This window comes from Agelaius phoeniceus, chromosome 4 (genome assembly GCF_051311805.1).
Source record: "Agelaius phoeniceus isolate bAgePho1 chromosome 4, bAgePho1.hap1, whole genome shotgun sequence".
Lineage (NCBI taxonomy): Eukaryota > Metazoa > Chordata > Aves > Passeriformes > Icteridae > Agelaius > Agelaius phoeniceus.
Window position 1 is genome coordinate 23312755 of NC_135268.1, and position 26437 is coordinate 23339191.

The 26437-nt window shown below is 41.6% G+C and overlaps 1 protein-coding gene across 2 annotated transcripts in view; it reads right to left on the reverse strand.

The window, feature by feature from the left end:
• Positions 1 to 26437, reverse strand: part of UNC5C (unc-5 netrin receptor C) — a 250987-nt gene that overhangs the window by 33432 nt on the left and 191118 nt on the right. Inside the window, exons 5-9 of one of the 2 annotated variants that reach the window (XM_054633032.2) lie at positions 19171 to 19351; positions 16912 to 17079; positions 15568 to 15732; positions 2273 to 2329; positions 642 to 833 (exon numbers count right to left, since the gene is read on the reverse strand). In XM_054633032.2, coding sequence (XP_054489007.1) covers positions 642 to 833; positions 2273 to 2329; positions 15568 to 15732; positions 16912 to 17079; positions 19171 to 19351 — 763 coding nt within the window. The remainder of the gene's footprint in view (positions 1 to 641; positions 834 to 2272; positions 2330 to 15567; positions 15733 to 16911; positions 17080 to 19170; positions 19352 to 26437) is intronic. The other variant, XM_054633033.2, reaches the window with a different exon arrangement.

Here is a 26437-nt window from a genome sequence, read left to right on the forward strand (position 1 = left end):
ATAGATATTCTTTTGGTGTAGATATTGGAGAAAAAAGAGGAATTCTTCAGCCTAAATAAGTGTCTTGATAAAGGCAGCACTACCTTTAGAAGTTTTTTCCTGGCCAATGAAGTGAGGAAAAAAAAAATCAAGCTGTTATGCACCACTGATAAAAATATTCATTGTTAAATTATGTTCTACCACAACTTCTACATTTTCTATTAAATGCACAGTACTGTTTATACCAGTGGAGACAGGGCATAGGAAGAAAAGCTATCAGTGATATAAAGGGGAGGGAGATGTGATAGAATTACTGTAGTATCACTCCTGCGATGCATCCTGCCTCCATTGTTTCTGTCAGAGCTTTGCCTTTGATTTCAACTTGAGCTGGACCTGTACTTCCACAAAAGTATCTGAATTTCACTCTCACATTCATGCTCTCTCTTCAGAAGCTAAATTCACCTGCCTTATACTCTTGAGCACTGTTGACAAATGCCATCATGGGTTTTGAGCATTAGACAATCAGAAACATATGAACACGATCTTCCTCCTCTTTATCAAGTGTCAGCAGGCATCCAGCGATACCATTCATGCAGCCCAAGAGACCATAACCTGATAGCATCTCCCTGGATTGGTCAAAATGGAGTGAAATGCCAACTAACCTTGCCTTGCAGCCTTGATGTTGACAGGCTGAAATCCCCCGTTTAGTGCCGAGGAGTCAATGATATCCGACTCAAAGTCCCGGTGGTTCTTGCGGTACACAAACAGGGCCACGACCACAGAAATGGCCAGGCACACGATCACGGCGATGACAATCCCCACGTAGAGAGCAACATCATCTGAGTCAGGAGCAGCTGCAGGGAGAGAGGCCAGGAACCTTCAAGAAATGTCCTCCTTACAGGGACTTTCAAGAAAACATGTTCTTATTTTTCTTGTTTCCTGCAGATATTTACTGCCTTTTTTACAGGCTAATTTAAAATCCGTTTCCAACACCATATAGCAGGTCTATGCCCTTTTGATGGAAAACAATCCTTGATTTCTCTCTAACTTGTGTTCTAACTCTTTACCTATCCACTTGTTAATCTATCTAATACTCAGGCTGTGAACTACTAAGCAAAACATGTTATAGTCTTATGAACTAAATTCACCCTAGGAAATTAGATTGCATCTTAGTGACATAATGTCATAATATTAGTATTTAGAAGTTCATATGATACCAAAGTCATGTGGTTTTTAAAACTTCAGAAGTCTTATTTTTACTCTAAAAGAACTAAAAGAACCTAAAAATTCAATTTTCTGTGGAATATCAGGACATATCTTTTGTTGGTTTGTTTTTGGTTTTTTTAAAAATCTAATCTGTCATTACTCCCTTCCATCCATTTCCCTTCAAAAATACAAGCTAGTAAATTAGTAAAGCAGAGAATCAAGCACTGAATTCTCACAGTGGCATTAACACATACATATTAAGATAAAAGCTGAAGTAAGCACAAGAAATAATGTGGTAATTTACCAAAAGGAACCAAAATTTATTAGAGCTGTCTTGTGAGGAAATGGCTATGATATTTTTACTAGCTGCTTGTACCCTATCTTCAGCACCAATTCCAAGCTAATCTCTAGCATCATTATCCACCAGACATTTTTTTCCAAAAGGTCTGAGTATGTGTTCAAAAATTGATGTATTTCTATACAGTGAAGAATCCCATTTTTAGAAATGGCCTAATGAAAAAAGGAAGTGCAAAAACAAATCAGACTCTTTTAGTACCCCATTTTTGTTGGTTTGAAACATGTGAAATCACTTTTATTTTATCTCTTTTAGCCATTTAAGCCAAGCTGCCCTCCAGCTGCAGAGGTGAGAGCTGGCAGATGCAGAAAGGGACTGATCAATCTCTGACAGCTCCAGGCTACCAGACCTTCAATTTACCAAACTTGAAACATCCCATTTTTAACCCAGCAGTTCAGGAAGCAGAACTCTTGAGTTCCGGCTCAAAGACAAGTTACCCTTCCACCACACTCCGTCCAGTTGCTAAGGGAATTTTAATGAGAAGATGGCTCATTCTCTCCAGCTTTTGTCTCTGAGGCAGCATCTTCTCCCACTTCCCTTATGCACAAAGGCCCTTATAATCCTGTGTCTGCTGCAAAGCACCATGCCTGCTGTCAAGCAAGCAGAATGTCACCCTGCTGAATAGGTCCCTTTTTTTGCCTAGTCACACTGAGTTTGCCTAACAGTAAAGCCTAACCCAAGGAACAGCATCAAATTAGCATCCAGGAACATAAAACCAAACATTAAACTTACAAGAAAATCCATATTCATTCTGGGTTCTCTGTTCAGTTGAAATAGGATAAATGAAACCTTAAAAAGAAAGAAATTAAACAAAAAATGGGAACAAAATCAAATGAGGAGAACAAAAAAATGAAGCATGAAAAATAGTTTAATCAAAAAAAAAAAAAAGGGAAAAGAAACGGATGGCGCTTTAAAATTCTGATACAGCACAGAATTATGATTTTGCATCCCCTGTCTCCTCCAGAGCCTTACTAAGAATTAATAAGCAGGCAGATTGAATTTCTAAGCCAAAATCGGTCTCGAGTCACTAACTTTGGAGTGCTTAAAGTCTTTCTTTTATTGAGCATAAACTGTAATGGATCTAATTTATTTCAGACATCTAGGGTCATTAGCATATGGAAAGTCTTTTTATCCTTATCCCTGCCATATGCTTTAATTCCCAGGACATGTTCGGTGAGGCTCTAAACAGTTTTTATATTTAATTATAATAACTTGCTGTTGATCTAATAGAGCTAAAGGAGACCTGTTGTCACTGGTCAGAGGTTAAATACTGATTCATGGAGCAGTCTATGCACAAAGCCCTCTCTCTGTATTTCCTTAGAATTATTTTATCCTGTCCTTAATACATGTTCAATAGGAATTCCTTAGGGAGTAAAGAATTTGTCAGCAAACAGTAAACTGAGTGGTTTCTCTTTGAAATCATTACAAAATCAATAAGGCCCCTGGGGTCAGAACATTATTTATTTGAAATCTTTGCAAGCACCATATATTGACAAAATCATAACACAATTTACAGCTTTATTTCAGGATGGATAAGGAAGAGATATCACTTCCTTTGTCTTTTCCTTCTGCACTACCCTCAGCACAGCACACTGGAGCCACTTAGCTCAGACATGTGAACCCACTAAGCAACATCTCCCATGTGGCCCATGAGTGAAGTGCTCCAAGTCCCATCCTGCTGGAAAGGTAAATGACAAATCCCAACTAAGCAGGAGAGTCACTGTCTGGGATGGGATTAGAGTCAGTGTAGGAAAGAAGGTACCTCTCCTCCATCACCCTCTCTTAAGTTTTCCTGGAGGGAATTTTACCCCCTCCCCTTTGATCTCACAGCAAGGAGCTCACACAGCTGGGGACTCCCTGCAGGTGAGACAAAACTGGAAAATGCACTCCTGGTGTGTGCCTAATGCACAGGACCACATTACAGGCAGACTAATAATCCCAGCTCCCAGAACCTGGGTGCTCTGTTGTGAGCATCTGTTGTGCTCTACACATATCTTGCTGCCTGGCTGTATTTTTTGTTAATGAAGACACAGTCTATCCCAACCACAGGCATACCTCCTTCCAAAATTTCCAGGCATTAACTACTGCATAAATTCTACCTTACCTGAAATACCAGAGCAAAACCAGCTGATTTTTGATGATGATGTTTTCTTCTGGGACATCATGGCACAAGCTATACAGCCTGTAAGCTCTGTTTAAAGCTTTACTTCACAGCAAGGATTCCAGCCATACCAGTGTTTTTAGAAATATTATGTTCTTACATTCATTTCCCTGGCTTTGAGGCAAGTTCACCTATGTGTACTCTCAACATGCATATTCAATCTTTTGTTAATAACTGCCTTCTCTTTCTACTGGTGTACTTGAAGTAGTGGCCATGAAAAGTCTGGTGAGTAACTTCTGAGGGCTTGAGTGAGCGCTCAGCAAGCCTGGGAATGAATTTACAGTACCCTTGTTACTCCAAATTACTGCTGAGGCTCATAATTTGGTAAATTTCAGCTATGGCTTTATGCCCAATATTTCCTTTGCCAAGATGTCTCTGGAGAGACCAAGAGGCAGGAAGAAGGAACTTAAAGGCCTAGGGACAAAGTGGAGTTTAGGCTGGATGCATTTCTGGATGATTTTTTGCCTTGTGTTCAAATCTATTGGGAGAGCTGAGGATGTGTCCTTGCATTTCATGTGCCCTAGCAGGTTCTCAGGGGAGATGGAATGGAGCAGCCCACATCCCCTGGCTCTGCATCATCCATGGAGCTTGAGCTCACCTGTGCAGAGCTGAAGAGGCTATTCCTCTCTCCTCACATTACATCTGAGGTGGTCAGTTTTGTGTTCAAGGCTGTGCATCACTCCTGCCACATCTGAAGGGATCCAGCATCTGCCACTCAACAGGCACAAAGTATGGCAGCACCTGAATTAGGTGTGATGTTACTGAGAGCATTCTTTCCTCACAGGAAAATGAAAATCCAGGTTCAAGCTTTTACAGCAAAGTAAACAAGCACAATCCTCAAATATTCAAACAGAAATTTGCCTCATTGCAACCTCTCCACAGACCCTGCAAGTCACAAATACATATTTGTGGCTTAACAAGGTTCACAGATTCTCTTACTGCTAACTACAGACAGCATTCCTGCAGCCACGTAACAGTGATGCCAATTTCCTCCACAGAAATGTTTTGTGCACACGATTATTTATCTATTGAAACAGGAAGAAGAGGCAAGGATACTACAGGATGCTTCTGCCATTTGGGCAGGATGTTTTACAACAAAATTAGCTTTAAGCACACCTCCAAAAAAAACACTCCAAAAGGGAGTAGGCATTGCAAGGGCAAGGAGAAGTCCTGCAGCCCTGCACTGATGGGCAGGAGGCAGGCTCAGTGCCACAATCCCAGCACAAGAGAATGGGGTTTTCTACATGAAGCTGGCTGTCACACTGGTCCCTCTGACTATGCCTTCAAACAATGAAAAAAGGACATTTTCATCAGATAATGACACAAGCCTGCTGGGATTAGTAACTGAAATAATGAAGAATGTCTTCCCTCCCCTCTTCAAAATAATTGCAGTGAAGAGAGATCTTTTCCATGTTTTTTTTTTTCTTCCTCCTTGTATTAACAGCACTGCTTGGCAAATACCTAAGGGACTTCTACCAGGGTGATGAACATTTTTAATGAGTGTGAATTTAGAAAGGTTCTGGAGGGTTTGACTCTAGGAAGGCTGCTGACTCATACCTAGAACAGCTGGTTTCACATTGAGCTACTTTGAGAAAAGTAATTTAAGCTGCTTCCTACAGCTTGTTGGGAAATACATATTTTCAAGAGCGCTTCTGCTATTTTGTTGTGTAGCTTACTGTTGAATGAGTAAAATAGCAATAATCATACTTTATGCTTGCATAGTGCCTGCTGTTTAAGGCTTTCAAAGGCTTACCAAAATTTGTTTCCCTCATTTTACAAGTACCTCACCCTACATCAAATCTGAAAAATCAGTGGGAGGCTCAGGTTAACACACAGAAATTGAACCACAGTAATTGCATGGTAAAGTAAAAAGTAAAAAGCTTTTAGTTAAGTTAATATTTCTCTTTGTATTCTACTTTACAGTCCAATTTACGTTTGTAAATATATTTTTTTTGTGCCTAAGGAAGTGTTTCTATCAAGTGTCAAAGCTGGGGGTTTTTTAACTAAATTAATTACACTGGCACAAATCCTTCATACAAATGCAGATGTACCATTAAAAAGGTGCTTTAAGTAGACATGCTAGAAAGTATGAGAAAAGCAATTTAATCACCTTTATAATGATGCAACACACTGGGAAAAGCAAAGAAGGGCATATGTCAGATTGTACTTGAAAAATTAACCAAGCCAACGTTGACATATAGAAAAGACTACAGCAGGCTTTTTATCAATTTGCTTTAACTTAATTTAAGCATCAGTCACACTTGGCACTGATTTGGGAAATTGTGACCATTTAACTGAATAGATTGTGAAGCTCATTTAATTAGTTTGGTGCAGTTTGTGAAGGCAGATGATCCCCAAACACTGGAAGTCTAGCCTGAGCACTCTGGTCCCACATGCCTTGTTCTGACCTTCTGGAATCACATTTGTGCCGGAGGCCCTGGGAGACAGAGATGCTGCTCTGTGTCACTGAACAGCCCTCAGCATATCTGCATGTGACTGTCACCAAAGAATCACCAAAATGACTGTTCTTAGCTCTTCTTCTTCCACTGGGAAATAATCAACTCCTCAGCATATTCATGGGCATTTATACACACATGGTGCTCAGCCTGGGAACTCAGGATCATGACCATGGGCATTCTGAAATCCTGTGTTTGATTTTGCCTAGAAAGCCATGGGAATATACTGCCTTGGCCTGTGAACTGGAATATTTTAAAGAGAATTTTTATCCCTGTGTTATAAAACTCTAGGTCACAGCTTCATGCAGAGAAAATGTTGTAACTGGCTCCCATTTTTGGTCCATAATTGGTTTTGCTAGCTTTCTAGTTGCTGAATTTGTATTAATGAATATCAATTTTAGAGTGAACTGATCAGATTATGAAAATATTTTATTCTGCTGCTTGCACAAATCAAAATATTTAAGTAAGAGAAAGAAAAGGACACAGTTTTCCATTTGTATTTTTCCTGCCTATTTTCCTTCTTTCTGGCAACTATATAGGTAAAACAGGTGAAGCAGTTCAAGATTGTATTTCTGGCCACTTATTTACTAGGGCAGTTTGGGTCATACTTATGAAAATATTTACAATTACCCTACAAAGAAATATAGTTTTATAGCATTAGCAGCTGAGGTCACAGTTAATGACACATAGTTTGAGACTGTATCGAGATCAGTGAGAAATGGAGACCTGGACTTTCCTTTAATAAGGTGAAGATTGCATAAAGCACACCATAACTGCTAGTTTATTTAATGCTTCATACTTTAATCTGGCACCACTTGCTTCTAATCTATAAACTCTCTTTACTCTCTCTGTAGCAGTTTCAAAAACAGCTGAGCTCAAGTAATTCCATGGTGCCTCTGAAAGCCTGGCCACATGATGTGCCTCAAGGACATCCTTTTGCCTAGAACTCAACAGGTTGAGCATAACAAATTGTAGCAGCACTTTTCCCCCTTTTTGCTCCACCAACGCCCTCAAATCACCTCTGAGAAAACAAGATGCCATGCATTCAACTGCTGCCTTCCTTTCTCAGGAAACAGAGAAACATTCTTACATGCAGATGCTTAACATTTGAAGGAAATAGTTCTTGGATGATTTGAAGTAGATGTGTGGTGTATACTGAGTCTACTGAAACAACTCAGTAAATCTTTTTTTTGCTGTGATACATACACATCAGATGAATTCCAGTATCTGATAACTCAAAGCCAGCATGCTGGTTACTATTTTTCATACCAGACCCAAAATATATGCACCAAATTGCTTCTGTTCTTAATTCCCAAGATGAGGTCTTTCGGCATTAAGTCATATTACCCTCCTCATTGGGCCAGTTCCAGTAGCTCAGAATATAATTTTAAATCTTTGGGTTTTGCTGGAATTTTCTATAATGAGTCTCAGTCTCAGAAATTATACTGGAAGTTTGAATAAAATTGGTTTAAGAACCCTAGTAACTTTTTCTCTTGCTGTTAATTTCTACTTCAATGGATCTCAATGAGTAAAAACATCCTCAACTCCCACCACGTATATATTGCTGTTTCCAAATTCCAAGTTCTAGAAATTCAGCCAGTCTCCCTTTCCCTGTAAAATGCCATTCTCAATTCCATGTCGGCCTAATTTCAGGTTTCTTTGCACTCATGGGAAGAGACATTCATCAATTCTATATTCTGAATTCCATTATACAGAGAGGGTTTTGAGACAAGGAAGAAAAAGTTATATGTCCCTGCAGTGTTTGCAGCACTGTGGCTGTGACCTTGCATTACCAGTCCTGTTTCCTTCTGCCTTACCTCACTCACCATCATTCCTACAGCTATCACCAGCTTGCTTGAGTTTCTTCAGTACTTTTAAAGGAAATTCTAGATGATCAGTACAGTGTGCAAAGGCTCAAAGCTTTCAGAGAAGACTTTCAAAATATTAATTCAGATACATTGCAATGCTTTTGGCCTCCATCTAAGTCCATCTAGGTTTCCATCTATGATGGCCAGTGACATACTCCCAGCTTGCAAGAAAGAGTTTGGGAGATTTAATTTGACATTCAGTTTTAAATTGCTTTGTGCAAGTTCCATTGACCAGAGGCTGCACGTTTCCAGCATTTTCTTTTCTACAAGGGGCAGAGTTAAGGGTACAAGAGTAATCTTAGAGTAAACCCCATATTCTGACTGTTTAGTGTCAAGGCTTCATGTTCACTTAACATGTTGCTAATGAGATTGGAAAAGTATTAACAATAAAATATGAACTCTACTTGCTGTTAATTGTTTCTCTCCCTTGCTGTTTCCCAGGAAATGTATCACAAGGACAAGAAGATGTGATATGCTATACCTTACTTGTGGGGGTTAAAAATCAGAAAAAAATAGAAAAAAAATCAGAAAAATTTTTCTAATTGATTTGAAAGCAGGCATTCAGGGAAGAATTACAGGGCAGAGTAGCTTGATGAGGAAAATTAGAAAAAACACAAAAAAACCAAACCAACAACAGAGTCTCTGGCACAGCAAAAATCTTTCAGACAGAAAGATTTCCCTTAGACAGAAAGATTTTCCCTCCCTACATTTTCTATTCTAAATAAAGACCTTGATGTCTGTAGTAATGATGCTGAAGGTCAGATATGATATCAGACATCCCAGAGATAATGCACAGCAATTTATTTTCCTTCTGAAGGACTGATTATTGGCATATTCAGGGTGGGCTAATAAACAGGGAGCTTGAGGTTTTGTGACTGATTATTTACTTGGGTATTATCTCCAATCTTTCCTGAGTGGGTGAGTTCAATGGGGACACTCTCTTGTTCTCTCCTTGAACAGGAGTTCATGATATTCTACAATTAAGTCAGCAATTATGTTTTCATTTTAAATTAGATCCTGACATTTTTTTTAACATTGATAGAAAGGCCTTGCCTGAATTTAAACATGCATGACATCTATATGTGAATAAGAGAAGATGGAAGAGAAGGATAACTTGTGGCTAAAATCTGATGTGGATTAGAATATCCAAGTTTGACATTACACAGTCTTCTGCAGTTGAGGACTTTGACCTTTTAGTTAAATCTTATGTCAGTCTTTAGTAGGACCTCAGCAGTGGGTTTGTTATACATGTTTGACAGCAAAAGTAAACACATGCCTAGCACTGGAATTCACAAATACACACCTACACTTGATGTGTATTTGTGAATTCCACTCCTGGATTGACTGAACGCTAGAGAGACTTCCCGGGGTGCACTTTGCTGTAGTGGGACAAGAGTGCTGAAATGAGGACAAGGAGAGAGGATACATGGCAAACAGCTATATGAAGGAAGGGACAATTGGAAGAGGATCTAGGAGAGGGGATCAAAACTGTTAAGAAAGCTGGACAAAAAGGGTCATGGAAAGCATGCATTATCCACACGGAACAGGTATAAAAATCTTTGGCAGATTTATATGCTCACACATAAGGTAACTTGTATTCCCCAGCCTACAACCTCAGAAAGTCCACAGGCTCCAGAATCAGCTGATCAGCTCAATGTTTGTTTCCCAAATTCTAGAAACTTCCTTCCCCAACATGAGTTTTCATCTAAGCATGCTGCCAATAATTTTGTTAGTTCAGATTTAGAAATAGAGAACACTGAGTTTTACTTCTAATTGTTTCACTTACTCCTTGATGAGCCTTCAGGTGCTCATGTAACTTTGCCTTGCTTGACACCCTGACAGAAAAGCAAAAATCATGAAATATATCCGCCTTTGTATATGACAAGGCTAATATAAATGTACATTATTGTCTCTGTATGGGGTGGTTTTCTTCTACAATTAAATCGATGTATCAGTTAGACTTCATAAGATTTGAATTCTTCTTTCATCTATCTGAGTAACTTTTTGAGCTTTTAATGTGTAGAGGAATAGGGAAGAATAAAAGAAAACCTAAGAGGATAAAGAAGAATGAAAAGTAGAGATGGACAAGGTTGTCTTTTTTCTCCTCTCTGCATAGCTATAATATTTTTTAATTAGTGCAGATTTTTGAAAACAGCCTAGAGATCTTACAGCACTTGCTTTCTTTAAAAATAATGAGGAGGTGGCTCTTTCTGAACTGATTGGGGTTAAGACACATGGATTTCAGTGCCCTGGGTTCTGCCTGTGGCTCTGCATTTCTACTTTTTCCCAATACTTTTATCTGCTTCAAGCAGTTGGTTTTCTAGGCAGGAACTCTCAGTTGCACAGGGCCCATCAGAGCGCGGATGCTTCTCAGCAAGGGATTTTTCATGTCATTACAATAAAATAGAGATGAGTCATAACTGAGATGTGTGCATAAACTCCCTTGGCTGCCACACCATTACATAGTAGCTGGGTAGAAAATGGAATAACACATCCCTTTACTAATATCAAAAAACAATATTATGGAAAACTTCCTCTAGGAACAGATGAGATGCCTGCTTCAAATGAATGAACTCCCCCTGCTAGGCCAAAACAGACCAGGTGGCTGTGTCATTATGCTGACAGCCTGAATGTATTAGAAGTTCTCTCTTGACCCACATGCTCTTAATAAAAGGTTTTATTTCATTCCTCTGCACACACAGGCTTCTGTTGCAGTCTCCCTTGAGAGACTTCTGCTTACCTTCTGGAGCTTGGAAAACATTCCCCTGCTCTTTGCACACTGATCTGCTCTGGTGGACCTGTGGTCCTCATCAAGCTGCTCTGCCCTGTAATTTTTCCCTGAATGCCTGCTTTCAAATCAAGCCAAAAGGGGAAATGAATTCTGATTCCATCAGAGTTTCTGACATGTTGCATTAACCAAGCAGGACATGTGCAAAATATGGATGTTTTGGAAAGAAAGAGATGCTGGTATCAGGATAACTTTGCTTTCCACTCAGGACCTGTATAAACAGAGACAAGACTGAAAAAGAGAAGCATTTTGCCATTTAATGTCCAAGCAGGATAAACTGCATCTTTTTCACTTTCTTAGGCACTATCATTGCAAGAGGGAACCTTATGAACTTTACACTGCTTTTCAGAGGAGGATTTCAGAGCACTTAGCAAATACAGATTTGCTATCACCACGTCACATCAATTCACTCTTGACTAGAAGTCAGCCTTTTCTAAGAAGGAATGGCATTACTAGTCTGGTAATAACATCTTCACCATGGTATGGTGTCTTTTCCTCCAGTGGTGCTATTTGCATTTACAGATAGTTAAGCTGCATGCTTAACTAATTAACAGGCAGGGAAAGGATCTGAGACCTAGTCCAGAGTATTGTAGCAACAGGTGAAGATATTTTGAATATTTTCTTCCATTTTTTTTTTTAATTACAGTAGCACGTAGTCTTTTCATGCTCAAGAAACAGAGGGAAATTCCATACTGAATCTGATGACCCTTGGCAATGATTCCCAGGTGGAAATTTCCTTTTGTTCCTAATCAATGATAGATTTTTATTCCCTATCGTGAGACCATATAAAGTAAGCAATTCTATTTCACAGAGCAGAAGTACTATTTGTGTAAATATATATCCCATAGCCCTCAAGCAACAACATGTGCTTCTGTATTATCTTGCTTGTTGCTGTAAGAGAGTTAGCTTTGTGTTTTGAAAAAAAAAAAAAATTAAAGCAAAACTTAGCCAGCCTTTTATGAAAAGCCACAGTGGTTGACTAAAGCCAAAAGTGAGCAGAAAAAGGGGCACTGGTTGTCTCCCTCTGACTGAGCTAGTGCCAACCCTGCACATCCCAGGTATGATTTCAGAAAAGCCTACAAGACCAGCAGGCACCAACCTCATGCCTATGGACCTGCTGTACTTATTCATTCAGGACAGGGACAATACAGATCTGAACACTGTCACTTCAGATCCTCAACAGAAAGGATATATCTGACCTGCTGTGAGTGTGACAGCTGCATGTCACAACTCAGGTAAAAAGCCTTCAACATAACCATGAAGCACAGCTAACTCTCCTCATAGCTTGTGTCCCTCTTCTTGACTATCAGCAGAATTTTACACATAATGCAAAGCAAAAGCAGCATTTTGTACCACACAAGTGATCTTGCACTTGTTCCAGAGTGAGTCCAGCAAAACACTTCTCCTGGTACATTGCTTTAAAAATGTTTGTGACCTAGTGAAGGAAACTACTTGTACTGAAGTTTGAGGCAGCAGGAGAGTGCTTTGCTTTCTCATTCCCTGCACAAAACACCCACCAAAGTCATTAGGTGATACAAGTGAAGGGCTAATTGCAGTGCTTCAGTTTACAGCAATCCCCTGTGAGATGCAGTGCGTGCCTCTAAAAGTGTTGTTCCTTGCACTGAAGTATTTACCACGGTACTCACACATCAAGTGGGAAATAATGCAACTATGGAGGCAATAATGCAACTAGTGTGGGTGGTAACCAGCCAATTCTTCTCACACCTACAGCAGATTTTGTTCCAGAAAATCTTATTAATGCTATTATGGGAATTTTGAAATTGTTATAATGGGAACTGCTAGACAATATTGTGTACTTGAAAACTTAAAATAGCAATGACTGCCCTAAACTTTCACTACATCTGCTTTTCCTCTTCAATTCAGCCTGCTGGCTCTCTGTGGGCTCTCTAGTTTAATGGCTGTTCATCCCTTCATGTTAACAGAAAAACACAAACTACTGGATACGGGAGAGAATGTGTGTACCAGCAAGATGATTAGTCTGAATAAATGCAACAGCAGAGTTGCATGAGAAATGCCACAGTCAGTGGTAAGCACAAACTACAGCTTTGGGTGTAAAATACTGTAATTACAAGGGATGGAGAAAGCTCCACTGTTTTTATCCCCACAGAAATCGATAGTGGTGCAGACTTGTGCTCTTTGCTGGAGCAGGGGCAGTCTGATGAAAGAGCTTATTGATTTATCCAGCTGATGCTCCTGAAGTGAATAATAGACTGGAAGAGAAAGGGCTTGTAAATGAGACTCATTCAATTCAGCATTTTCCAGGATATCTTTTACACGCAGCTATATAGAGATACATATTTACAAGTGAGTTTTTGTCAGAGCAACAGGCTAGAGACTCCTGGCAGAGTGTCTGCCTACTAATTCTTTGACCTCACTACACCCATGGTGTCAACCTTCAGGCTCTCACTAAAGGCTGGCAGTAAGGAAGCAGCACCAGGGCACCTAGAAACAGGATTTGACTGTGGTGCAGGTAAGCAGCTGGCCAACAGATCTCCCAGGGGGCTGTGGCCACAGAGAAAAGGTGGCTGAAGCTTCCTCCACACCACATGTGCCACTGGAAAAGACTGTTGTGAATCTACAGGTGACCAGGCTAAGAGAATTGTCAGTTCCAGGTCAGACCCCCAAAGCCTCAAATAATGTGGAAAGAGGCATGTTGTTATAGGAATTAAAGGAATGCTTTGTGTCTTCCTGGCTCAGCAGGCAGATTTTCTAAGAATCTAAATCCACACAAGCAAAAATGTAAGTGTTCAGATTGATTTTGCATAAACTGACAAAGATAAATAAATAAAAAGAGAGGGAAGGAGAGAGAAAGAGAAAGCAGCGGGCACACTGCCACAAAGTACAGCAAATCAATCTTCTCAGCAGTGATGGATCAGGGAGCAGGACTGGAAGTTTTACAGGTATATGAAACCCTGAGAGTATAAAGACACCATTAAAACAGTGCCACTAAATTCCAGCACTGAAGGATTATCATGGTCCCTGGAGCTAAGCAGGTCATTATGTGACTGCATATTTTTCATTACCATTTTTTATATACATATATATGAAGCAGAATAGGATTCACAACAGTTTCACCCTCTCTCCTGCTGAAGACCTCTGCTTTATACTCAGCATCCACTTTCACAAATAAAATGCAATACACCATCAACAGATAAATGAGATCCCTACAGGGCTTTTATTCTGCTGTACTATTATATCTACTTTTCCACAAGATTTCTGCTTAAATGGCTCTCTTTATGCACATACACAAAGATGACATACACCTGTCTAAATATAATCTAATAGTGAAGAGCTCTTCTGTGTGGGGAAATGCATCTTTTCCTCCTAATTTGCCATAATGACTTATTAACACTGCTGGAACTAGGGCTGCATTAGCTTCCCTACAATAAAAGTCACCAAGGTGTTGTATAGTAACATGTAGCTGGATTTTTTTTCCTTATCCTTAGAAATGAAAAGGAGAGGAGTTCTGAATGTTACCTTCCCAATTTCACCATAAAAGCAAGTGTTTTGAGGGATTACATCTTTATAGACCACTGACATTGACTAACAGCTTTTAACATGATGGAAATGCTTGTGTGAGCCTCATGGAGGGAGATGTTTGTAAATCTGGGAAACCTCAAAGTAAATGGTCATGCTGTGCCATAGGGTAGCTCAGAGATCACTACCAACATAGGAGCTGTCCTATATAGCACTTATTCAAACAGCAGACCAATTTATTAGCTGGTAGTGTCATTTTCTGTCATCATGAATATTTCAGTCAAAAGTAACCTGCCTCAAAGAATAAGAATTCTTTACTCCTTTTTTTATGATAGAACTCAATGCCAATTTTAGAACAAAAATGCCAAAAGCATTTTATGATCTGGACACAGAGGTACTGGATGGGCACAGCCACAACTCTTTGGACAACAGAGAGCTGAGGCTTGACAGAGAAGTACTGCAGAGAGGTGGGATGAAGGAATAGGAAAGAGCTGTATGTGAGGATTCTGGCTCACTAATGAAACGTGAAAGGGAGTTTTGATGCACCAGCAGAGCAGAGAAGACCTCATTTTTGAGAAGGGACGAAATGTAGAGCTGAATAATTGCTCATCAGTGTATGTCAGAATTACACTTAAAAACCTGCTTTTCTTTGCTTCTCTCTCCATTAGTCAGAAAGGCAGGACCACTGCTTGAATAGGCACAGGTGGAATAGACTTCAGTGCTAAAGCTGATCTTCAGGAGGCTGCAGCATGCTGGCAACCAGATAGGAAGTTTGCATCAGCACTGCATTGATGAAGTACCTCCTTCTACCACGGGTCACCCGAAATTGAAAAAGGAGTGTAATTATTATAAATAGAAACACATGCACTCACCATTCCTGACAGTAAGAAGCCAGAAGCTGATCTGCTTGGCCAAGTTTACTCATTTGGAATTGCTGGCTTTGCTCTAAATGCTCTATTTTTCCATTTGCAGTGCTGTAAGAGTCACTGCCAAGCTTCTCTGGACAGATGCTGAGCCAATATAGAGAGGAGGGCTCTTTGGTGGGGAGGCCAGGCAGTAAAAGGCTCTGTTATGACTCTTTCTAATTCTTCACTGTTCCATATTCTAGGCAAGAGGAGTGGGGTGTCCAGGCTGGTTGAGAACTGGTCCCTAACTCATTTCTCCTACAATGGTTTGTGAGTTTAGGTCACTGATGCTGATCTGCAGTTATTTCATGGTTTGCCACATACATCCCCGATCCTGGAGAGAGCACTTACCCTGCATGCAGAGCCCATCCGTGCAGTTCTTGGACTGCAGCACCAGCCCCTCGCAGTCCTTGCCCCCATTCTTGGGAGCTGGGGCCGTGCACTCTCTGCGGCGCCAGTGGGTGCACTCCGTGCCACACGTGGACCACTTGCTCCAGGATGTCCACTTGCCATCCACTGAGACAAGGAGAGGACACAACTTGTTAGGGGACACAACAGTGAGACCAAGATAGAGCAATGCACGTGTCAGCACAAGCCAGTCTGCAGCTCCCAGCCCTTCCTGGCAAGGCAGAAGGATCATCAGCCTGCTCTTCTTCTTCTGGCCTGTAAATGCACATGCATCCCCACATCTCCTTTCTCTCTGTCCTGGCCCCATTTCTGGTCTTTCCTCCCCTTTATATAAACTTCTAACCAGTTTATCTATGCTCAAAGTGTACAAGCAACAAGTCAGGAATCTGTGATTTAATTTTGTGGCAGGGGGGTGGCATTTTTAATACAGAGGTTAGACTTTTCCAGAAATTCTTCTTTAATAGGAAGATATTTAATGTTAAATATTCTCTATTAAAAGAAATCTCTGGAGGCACCAATTTATATCACATGAACAGAACCAGGAGTGTTTAGCACCTTTCAAAACCCTGCAAATTATTTTCAAAAGCACTAAAATGAACAGCTGAAGAATAATATACAAAACTGTTCCAGTGAGAGAGCTGGATTACCAAACTTCACAAACTGAAGATGCCTTACTGCCATTGATTAGAGTGGGTCAGTAGTGGGAGAGCACTGGACAGTAAGACAGATGGCAGAATTTTATCACAAGAAGTCACCAACTACATTTCATGTCCTGAAACAATTTTGTATTTTTCAGAAGTTACATTTAAATAACTTCCAAAAGTATGGATGCACATCTCTTTCCAATAAAAATGCCTTTGTATTTGACAATTGTATATGTCAGGTAAACATCTGCCTCAAATTTAATATCTTCATCCCAGATGCTTTACTTGCTGAGACAGCTGGACTGAACAGACATTGCAAATATATTTACATCACAGTTGCTTTCTATATTCAAATCCCAATTCTTTTCCAGAGCTTTCAACCTTTATCTCCTACATTTTGAAGCTCTGAATATTCCCAAATCTCCTGAATTGTAAGAGCTGAGACCACAGTGCAAGCAGTGTGCAAAAGAAGGGCTGGTGCTGCTTGTTATGATTCGCTCACTATTTTATCTGGTTATGCACTACATTTGATTGTTAATTCCCTGAGATGCTGGATTTATTAATAATGAAAAGGAAGCTGTCGCAAGTGTTCTGAAATGACTGATGACAGACAAACTATTTATGTGTGCTGCTCATACTGAACCTGGACACAGAGTGGTGCAAGCTATTTTCTGGACGCTCTGGCCCTCGCAGAAGGCGCCGCCGTTGAGCGGGGCAGGGTTGGTGCAGGTCCTCGTGCGCTTCTGGAAGCCTCTCCCGCAGCGGCTGTTACACACAGACCACTCTGTCCAGGTGGACCAGCCTCCATTCACTGCAAAGCAGGAGAAAAAGAGCATGGTCACACAAACAGCTCAGCCTGGGCAGCCCCAGGGAGCTTCTGGCTCTGTGTCATGAGGCCCCAAACAGTGGCCACAAGTCATGGCACGAGAACCAGCACTGAACAGTACAAACCCACGTCTCCAGCACGCCAAGTGCGTGCCAGAAGTCATTGTACAAGCTGAAGAAATGCTGATGCTGAATGAAAAACATCACTTGATGACTATTAGGGTTGGCAGGTGACCTGCCTTATCCTGAAAACCAACCTGACCCAGCCTTAAGCGCCTGGTGGAGTGTGCATGACCAAAATCCCTGCAGGTTCAGAGAGCTCAGGCAGCCAGAAGCCCGTGCTCTGAAAGCTGCACTGTTTTCCAGAGGGAGATAACCTGCACTCCCACTCATGCCCAGTTGCACCCATCACCTATGCATGCTGAGAGACCCCCATGCTTTGATTAAACATCAAGAATTTTCTTTTCCTTTCTTTCAAGAAGGTGACTTCAGGATGTCAGGACTTCACTCATCCCTCTGTGGACATAGCTGGTGCATACATAAATGTCCCAGCACCTCTCTAAGCTGTTCAGAATGAGCTAATGCTAAATGCTTTTCTTTTTGTTGGAATTTGGGAAGATATTTATCTCTGGAAAGTTATTTATACTGACTCTCCTTTTCATCCATCACAGTTTCTGGGATAGATGGAGGAATGAAGAAGGAGTTGTGCTCTTCTACATAATATTGTGATTGTCAGGTATGGGAAATAACATATTAACTGCTCAGATTCCCTAAACCCAAATGTTTGTGATATGGCACAACCCTTAAACAGCTCTGGCAGCAAAACCCATAAAAACTGCTCCCTACACATGTCTCTTGAATACACTTTTGAAAAAAAATTCTTTATATGTGTGAAGAAGGGTTATAGTACGCCTACATCTTTATGTTTCTGCATTCATCTCAGTTACAAAACATGGTGCTCTTGCATGGTCCATCCCTCAATACCAAAAGCACTGCTAATCAACTCAATTCAGTCAGTTTTCTATAAAAACTGAAGTAAAAAGCACTCATTGTAACTTCAGAGAAGCAACTGCTTACAATTAAATCTAACTGCTACCCTGAATATGAAATGAATATTAGGGATAATCATAGGGATTTTTTCCTACTTGTCTATCCTATAATTAAGCTGATTGTAAGAAACACCAGTTCAGTCAGCTGGCACATAATCAGAGCAGGTTTTGTTCTGGTGGATGCCCCCACCTGGAATGCATTTGGGGAAGTAACTCTGCAGGGGCAAAGGCTTGGACTGGTGAGGCAGAGCTGCAGCACAACACAGGCTGGAAGAGACCCTGGGAGGGAATCCCATCCTTTCCCAGCCAAAGCAGGGCCTGCCTCAATCACATCAGGACTGTGGATGCTGACACAGAATAATGCTATGCCATGCTTTATATTCCCCTGATGTTTAGTTTTAAGCTAGGCTGTGTGCCTACAAACTGCAGTCCCAGAATGCTTTGCTTTTTTGCTCTTGGTGTCAGGATATGTAGGCACCGAAAATAAGCTTATTTAAAGAGCTAAAAGAAGATGGTGGATTCTGATGACCTCTGACACTCTTAGCAGTCACTGGAAGCACAAACTCTCTACCAGTTTCTCTCTTATTTCAGAAAAAGGTCACTAAGAACATGAACCGTGTTGGTAATAAGCCACGCCTTGGACACTCCTGCTGGAGGATGTGCCCTGGTGGCTCCTTGCTGTTTGCAGCCAGTGTGTGTTACAGCAAAGGGAACAGCCACCTTCTCTCCAACGAGGCTCTTTGTGCAGGGCTCTTCCTCCTTTAACACCATTGCCTGTCACCAATAAGACAAGTCATCAGGCTCCTGAGGGATTTCAGCAGTGCCCCCTGACTGCAGTCCCCAGACTCCTGAGGGATTTCAGCAGTGTCCCCAACTGCAGTCCCCGTGTGTGGCTGCAAGTCACCAGGCAGCACAGGCAGCCCAGCCTGGGCACTGACTGCAGCCAGAGCTGCACAAGGGCATTGTGCACCCCCCTCCTGCTCTGAGTGTGTGTCCATCCACCTGCAACAGTACAAGGCATCACCTACCATAGACTATCACAGTGGCTGTGGTGCTTTTCCTTTTGGCCACGATGTTTTTTGCAACACAGGTGTAGTTGGCGGTGTCAGAAAGCCGGGCTTGCTTGATGATCAGGTTGTGATCAATGGTGATGTAAAAGTTTCGGTCTTCCACAGGATCAATCACCTCTTCATTCTTCAGCCACTCCACCTTGGGGTTTCAAAAGGCCAGAGAGGAGGCAGTGAGTCAGCAACAAGTCACACCAATATGGACAGACACTGTACCTGTGATTGCATTGCTCATTCCAGAAAACACTACGAGCCAAGGCATGTGAAGAAGGACTCACCTGATGAATGTCACCAACTGAAACAAAACATCAGGGCAGAAAAGCAGAAGAACATTCTTCATGCCTACCATTTCCTTCCAGTCCCCTTTCATCCCACCCACCCACCCACTCAACAGCTGTCTTGCCTTGCCTTGAAAACATCAATGCATTTTCAAAGGCTGCCAGGTACTGTACAGGGAAAAGCTGGTCTGTGCTTTCAGAGTTAGAAGCAAGGCAAAAAGAAAGGGTGATATCTTAGGAGAATATCTGCAAACAGAAAATTCTCCTATAACACCAGAAACCCTAAATCAGCACAGATCTCACCCCCTGTTTTCCATATCTTGCCTAATCAGGCAGTTAGCAATGCAGTAACCTTGTAGGTACCTGACCTGGGTCTAAAACCATGAGACGCTATACTGGAGTGGGTAGCACTAACAAATCATAAACCCCAATATTTTTAAGTACATTTGCACTCACATGCACATTGTCTGGCTTCAATGAGAATGGAACATAATAGTCAGTTACCAAGGAAATAGGAAATCACAAGGACATCAGTGCTTATTTTTCCTCTTTATTTGTGTAAGCTATATTTTACTTTAATAAAGCATGATTTCCTTGGTTGCACAGAAAAATATTTTTAATATGAGGTTTTTAATCTAGACAATATTCTCTTTATTGCCTTCCTTAGAAAACACCCTGTTATATCCCAGCTGACTGCTGTGAGCCACTCTAATATAATTTGGCTGCGAATCTTGTAGCTCATTTTCATTTGAACTGAGTGTGCTGAAGGACAGGACTGGGGCCCTGGATGGATCAAAGCTGGGCCTTCACGTCACTGGATCCCTTCAGCCTGTGCCCAGGATTTAATTAAAGGACGAAAAACATAACCAAAATCAACCCACTGGACTCATGAGGTGCTAGCTGCCAAGGTCTTCTCTCACAAGCCACACTTTTCTAAAGACATTTGAGGAACTATCCAAGCATTGACATACCCCAAAAGCCACCTGAGACAGTTGCACAGACTGCTCCAAACCATGGTGAGAAAAAACAATGATTTCTCCTGGTGTTCAACACAGAGGGCCCCATTCACCCCCAGAAAAAGCCAGTCAATGCTGTAAGAGCAGTGCTGGCAGATGTGGGCTTGCATTATAGGTGCCCACCACCCACTCCCCACCTTTAGCCCTGCCTTAAGCAGCTCCAGTTCCCCTACTCCAGTTTGGGTGGATGCACTTCAGGTATGCTGCTTCCAAAGATTTACACCTTTAGTGAATGTGGAGCCACTGCTCCAAGGAAGGCTTGATTTAAACCCCTCTCTTTCACAGCACATCACTGTGGGATGTGGCAGCCTCACAGCTGTCGATACTGCGGAGCTGGAAGACAGTGGTGCAACAAGGGCTCTGGAAATGGATACCTGTGTTTGCAAGGAACAGGGGAGGAAGAAAAAGACATAAAACTTTGGAGGCTGTATTTCTGTCACTATCACAATCATGTTTCACTGTGGAAGATACAAGCTCTTAGTCAATAATCTGTTTTTCCTTGACAGAATGACTTTTTTTTTTCCGCCTTTCTTGAATCCTAATAGGTTTCAGGTGTAATCAAGACAGACAGATTCCTGTTCAGTCAATGGCAATATTTAGCTCCTTCCTCACCTGCAGGCTGAGTCTGCATGAATTCTAGACTGCAAAACAAGCCAGGAGCTTATCTCCATCAGTGGTATGCCATTTAACTGCTGCCTCTCACACAAAACCCATGTATTTCTTTGGTTTTAATGTCACTGTTTAGTTCTGGGATGGTTATGCCAGGGCTGTAAAAGAGGCTACACACACTGTGTACATCCCACTTTCAAATCTGCCTGTACTCTTCCCCCATTTTGCATGCTGAGGACACCAGGACAGCAGTAAGGACAGGACTACAGTCTACATGATCTAAGGCTCAGTTAAAATATTTCTGGTATGCCCATCCAAGAATATACTCTAGCAGCCTTTGGTGCCCTCAAGGCTCCAGGCCCAAGCACATGGTTCTTTTTTCCACTACTCTGCAACATTTTCTCTCTCTGCAAAAACACACATACATATTCAATCTGGGTCTCAAATGAGTAGACAAAATTAAAACTCTAAGCATTGAATTCCCTATCATCCCTGCAAAACCACTAAAGATAATATGAAAAGAGAAGTTGCCAATATAAAAAAAAAAATCCCAAAACAAAGCAGCTCTGTATAATTCAGTATATTGCCTCTGGCTCTACACCAAATCTCTTAGGAAAAAGATCCTTTTTCACCTAATGTCTCACAGAATTTACTAACGGTAAAAGTTTGAAGAACAACAGGATGTCTTTTTTTTTCTGCCAAGACATGAGTACTGCATATGTAAATCTAAATGCCATCTCTTTTACAAGGTATCTCTTAAATATATCTAATTCAGTCTTCTGGCATCCAGGTTTTTATGGTGTCTTTTAATGTTGCAAACTCTAATGTCAAATTTGAAGGAAGGAACTGATGGATGATTTGACAAGCAGTGGGAGTCTCCTTTCACACATATTTTAGCCATCAGTAGAGCAACACAAAAAAAAAAGAACACCCCTCTAGTCATTGTATTTTCTCCCTCAGTCCTTGTAGAAATTGGGACTAATTAAACAAACTACAATATGTGAGACTGTTGTTGGTACTTGTTTTCAATTACTGTTGGACCTAATTTTTATGGTGCAGGTGACTGCAGTGCTCAGTACCTCCAAACCTCAGATTATTTTTTTTGAGGTAACCTAAGTAGGTGGGAGTAGGGTTGTTCTGTCACGTAAGAAGGAAGAGATCAGGTGTCAAATACAGAAGAGAAGCAAGTAGAATGAGACAGTTTGATTTATAAGTGACAAGTATGCAAACTGTTATCACAGAAGTTAAAAGCAACGATCTCTTTTGATGCCATGTCATTCCCCAAGGTGCAGCCCCCTTGCAGAAATAGGCTGTTAATCCAGTCAGTGCAGAAACATATCCTGAATTTAATTCTGCAGCCTGAATAATAGTTACTGGCAGCTAAGGCACTGGACACTTGTGTGCCAGAGACCTGTACACCTTCAGGCAAGTGCACAGAGGACCAGCAGGATATAAATGGGCTCTTCAAAGTGCACAAAAGCCTGACTTCAAGGTCATACCAAATCACACCTTCATGCTTCCATTTTTCATCTCTCTTGAGATGTTCTAGAGTAGATGTTTGCTTCTGCCTAAATATTAAGGATGTATATTTACTAGCTATAATCAGAACAATTCCTGAACATGCACCTAGCTCTATGTATTCAATTAAATCAGACACACCCCTCCAGCTGTTATTGATAAATGTACTGATGGTCATGCATATATGTAGAAAAAGCATGGGATCAGTTTTTTCCTTATCATAACAGCAATCATTTAATTGGCAAAAATTATGCCATGAAGGATGGGGTAAGTGTATCCTCTGGGGGATGACAGCTATGGAAAATTACAATTACAACAACATACACATGTTTTTTCTCATATACTAAACCTCTGGAACAAAGTAGACACAAAATCCTTTCTCTTCTTCCTAGTTTTCTACACAAGAAGATATTTTTGTTATATGTTTGCAAACTGACTAGCAAGAGAAGGTCGCTCAGTTGAGATGTGAGAGTGGTGAATGAAAACTTGACCAACAGAATCCACAGATGCTGAGAAGCTGGAGCACACCTGGAGCCAGCTACCTTTTGGCCAGAGCTCCTTAGCACTCTGGATGCAACTTGCAGTTCCATGAGGCACACGGATCCTGCCAGCTGCACTGGAGCTGCACATCCAGGGCTGCTAACGGGCTGGCAAGTGAGCCTGCAGGAGACGGAGCCGTCCCTGTGGCCAGCAGGGGAAGGCATGATCCAAGGTGTCCCTAATTTAGAACAACATACCTTGTAGTGTCTTTTCTGTCATCCTGCTCCCTGGTGAGAGACAGATGTGTTGTCTCTAATCATTCACTGATTGGTATCGGGAGATACATTAACATAATTGGCACATTTGTTCTAATTAACAGAAGGAACCTGCCACATGCCACCCAACATGAAAAGCAAGACCACCAGCAAGAGCAGAAAACTGCAATAACACCTCAGCTCTACCTGGGAGCTCTGGCCAGCCCTGTGCTGCCATAGGGTGTTTACAGCAGCAGCACACACAGATTAAGACTTGCAAAGCCAGGCCAGGCTTCTGTGCAGACCAAATGAACACAGGGAACATAAATCACACAAGCGATTACACATGCAGGAAAACCTATTACAGAAGCTAATTCCTGATACAAATTTAGCCATACCAAGTTACCAGCATTCCTAGGCACTTAAATCTCTTGGCACACTTGCATATGCATGACTGTTTTAGAAACTGGTAGAGCAGAAACACATCTGCTATGGAAGAAACCCAAGGATGGAAAAGGAATATGATCTCATCTAGATGCTACCCTCTTGATCATAAGAGTTGTTGCCTACATATCTGGCAATCTCAAGAGCTAAGTCAGCAGGGTCTGAGTTCTCAATCCCCGTTGCTCTTTTCCTTCTCTGCACCAACCTGCCCTAGGGTCACCTTCAGAGCAAGAAGCACCTGCTGAAAACAGCAAGTCTTTTACCCTCCAGACACAGGCAAAGCCTGCCAGTGCCATTTTCCACAAGAAACAAGATGCAAACATCTGGGAGCAGCAAGAGACTTGCCTTGATGAAAGGTAATTTGTAATTTTGGAAGGCGAGAACATTGCACCCATGCCTTCCCCATGCCTTGTTGACACAGCAGGATTGCTTTCCATCTGGTTCTGCATCCACTCTGGATTGTGGCTGGTGTTCTTTGCAGCTGTGCCAACTGGTCCCAGTGGCACAGCTTGCCTTGCAGCAGTCCCTGCTGAGCTGGCATCACCTCCAACAGCCACAGAGAAATCTCAGCTCCCCGGCTTCACCTGGATTGTAACACACACACACACACACACACACTCCAGTAATAAGGTATTTGTGAAACAAACTAACTGACTAACTACCAATTTGGACACAGTACAAGATGTCTAAGTGAGACTGAGAAAACTCTAGCAGTTTTCATATGAGCCAGCAACAATTTTAGGTGCCGTGAGACTTGAGTGCATCTTTGAAGAATGTTATTTGATTTTGTATCTGGTATCATCCCAGCAACTGTCTGCTGAAGAGGATGCTGTCCTCTATGTACTATTTACTGGAAAGATATTTCATCACATTTAAGTTTGAAAATAAAAGGAAAAATAAGTGATCTCCAAAGCAACTGAAATTACAGCTCTGAGAGACTGCAAAACATACTGAGAATGAGACAGCAAATGCAAACCAACCATGGTGTTTTGTTCAGTTGTTCTTATTGTACTTCTGCTGCCAATAAGGGGAATTGTTGTTCCTGCTGTGGAAATACTTCCGTAATTATACGTATATCCAGCTTTCTGCTTGCATGGTGTATGTACAGATGCTGGATGTCTCCAGCCCCATTACAGCTTTACTTTATGCACAACTGGGAAGTTAAGCCTCAGAATAAACTTCTGAGATGGACTGGTAGTAGCAGATGGAGAACTTTATTCCACAGAGTCTCAAATTCAAACACAGATCATGGCATTATTAAATGAAAACCACAGCACCTGCTTTGGGGCCATCACAAGCTCCTGGGCTACTTTTCCCACCTGAAAGAGGAGCTTGAACTGGAGGCCCATAGCTCACATGTTGACTGGCACTTTTGGCACCATGAGGGCATATGGACAGATAGGTTGTGTTAGCTAAACCAGAATCCCAGAGCTGTCTTTGCCACAGAAGAGGATAAGCTATCAGGGTTCGGGTCAGAGTTCTTGTAGAAAATCTCCCATTGTAGTATTTCATGGAGGTACTAGAAATCTGACTGCTCTCCAATCCCACAGATAATCCCTTCCTGAACTGAATTATACAGCAACTGGATTCACTTTGGAGCATGCTCTGCCCTCACTTACACTGGCATCAGTGGAACTGGACTAGAAAGGAAAAGTACAGGGGTATGGCCCATGGAAAAGTCAGGTCTCCAAAAGAGCAGTTCTGCCAGAAGACCTTTGTTCCTTGGCATGGGTTTCTGTACTGTGGAAATGAACTGGTAGGAAATGTTAAAAACAAGGCTATCTAATAATCTAGTAGTCAGGGTACTTCCCAGGAAAGCACAAATCCAACTGCAATCCTGCTCCTCCTGTTCTTCAAGCAGGAGGTTGTAACCTATGTCTCACACTTTGCAAGAGTGACTCGACTACCCACCAGTAGGCTGGGGGGTAAAATGTATGTTAAGAGAGATAGAAATGTAGGGCCAGGTGCTGAAAATTGCAGGGTGCTTTATCCTGTACTTTTTGAGGACAGGCCTGCATGGCCAGACCTTACCCAATGCCTCTCCAAAGCAAAGGATGAGCAGCCCTCATTCATTTTGGGCTGTGCTCCTTCTTTACACAAATCTGCCTCCCCCTCCCCACTCTTCCTCTCACTGACACCCAAAGGCAGTTCTGCTGTATGTCACAAGGCACTGCAAAGGACAGTGCAACTTTTCAGCAATTAGCATTTGTGGCCACAAACTCTTCTACTTGTCTCTCCTGGAGCTGGTTTTCCTGCTGTGAATATAAAACACTGTCTCAGTAACACACACCTGCATGGAAATGCACACACATGAACTCCCAATTAAGGGATAACTACTGCAAAACATAAGAGGCTCTCAGGAAACAATACAAACAGCAGTCATATTAATAATCAATTAGATGAAGCTGCCTATTTGTAGAAGTCCCAAACTTCCACCAGCCTTTGCCTGGGCAAGAGCAGCTGAAAAAAGTTTCAGCTGTGTCACAGTCATCTTGACTCGGCAAAACACTCTCTTCTGCCTCTTGACTCAGTGATCCTTTCCCCCTTACTCTAGCTCCTAATTAAAGCCATGAATGTGGATAAATATCACCCACAGTTTTAAACCCAACTGGGTCACCAAACTGTACAC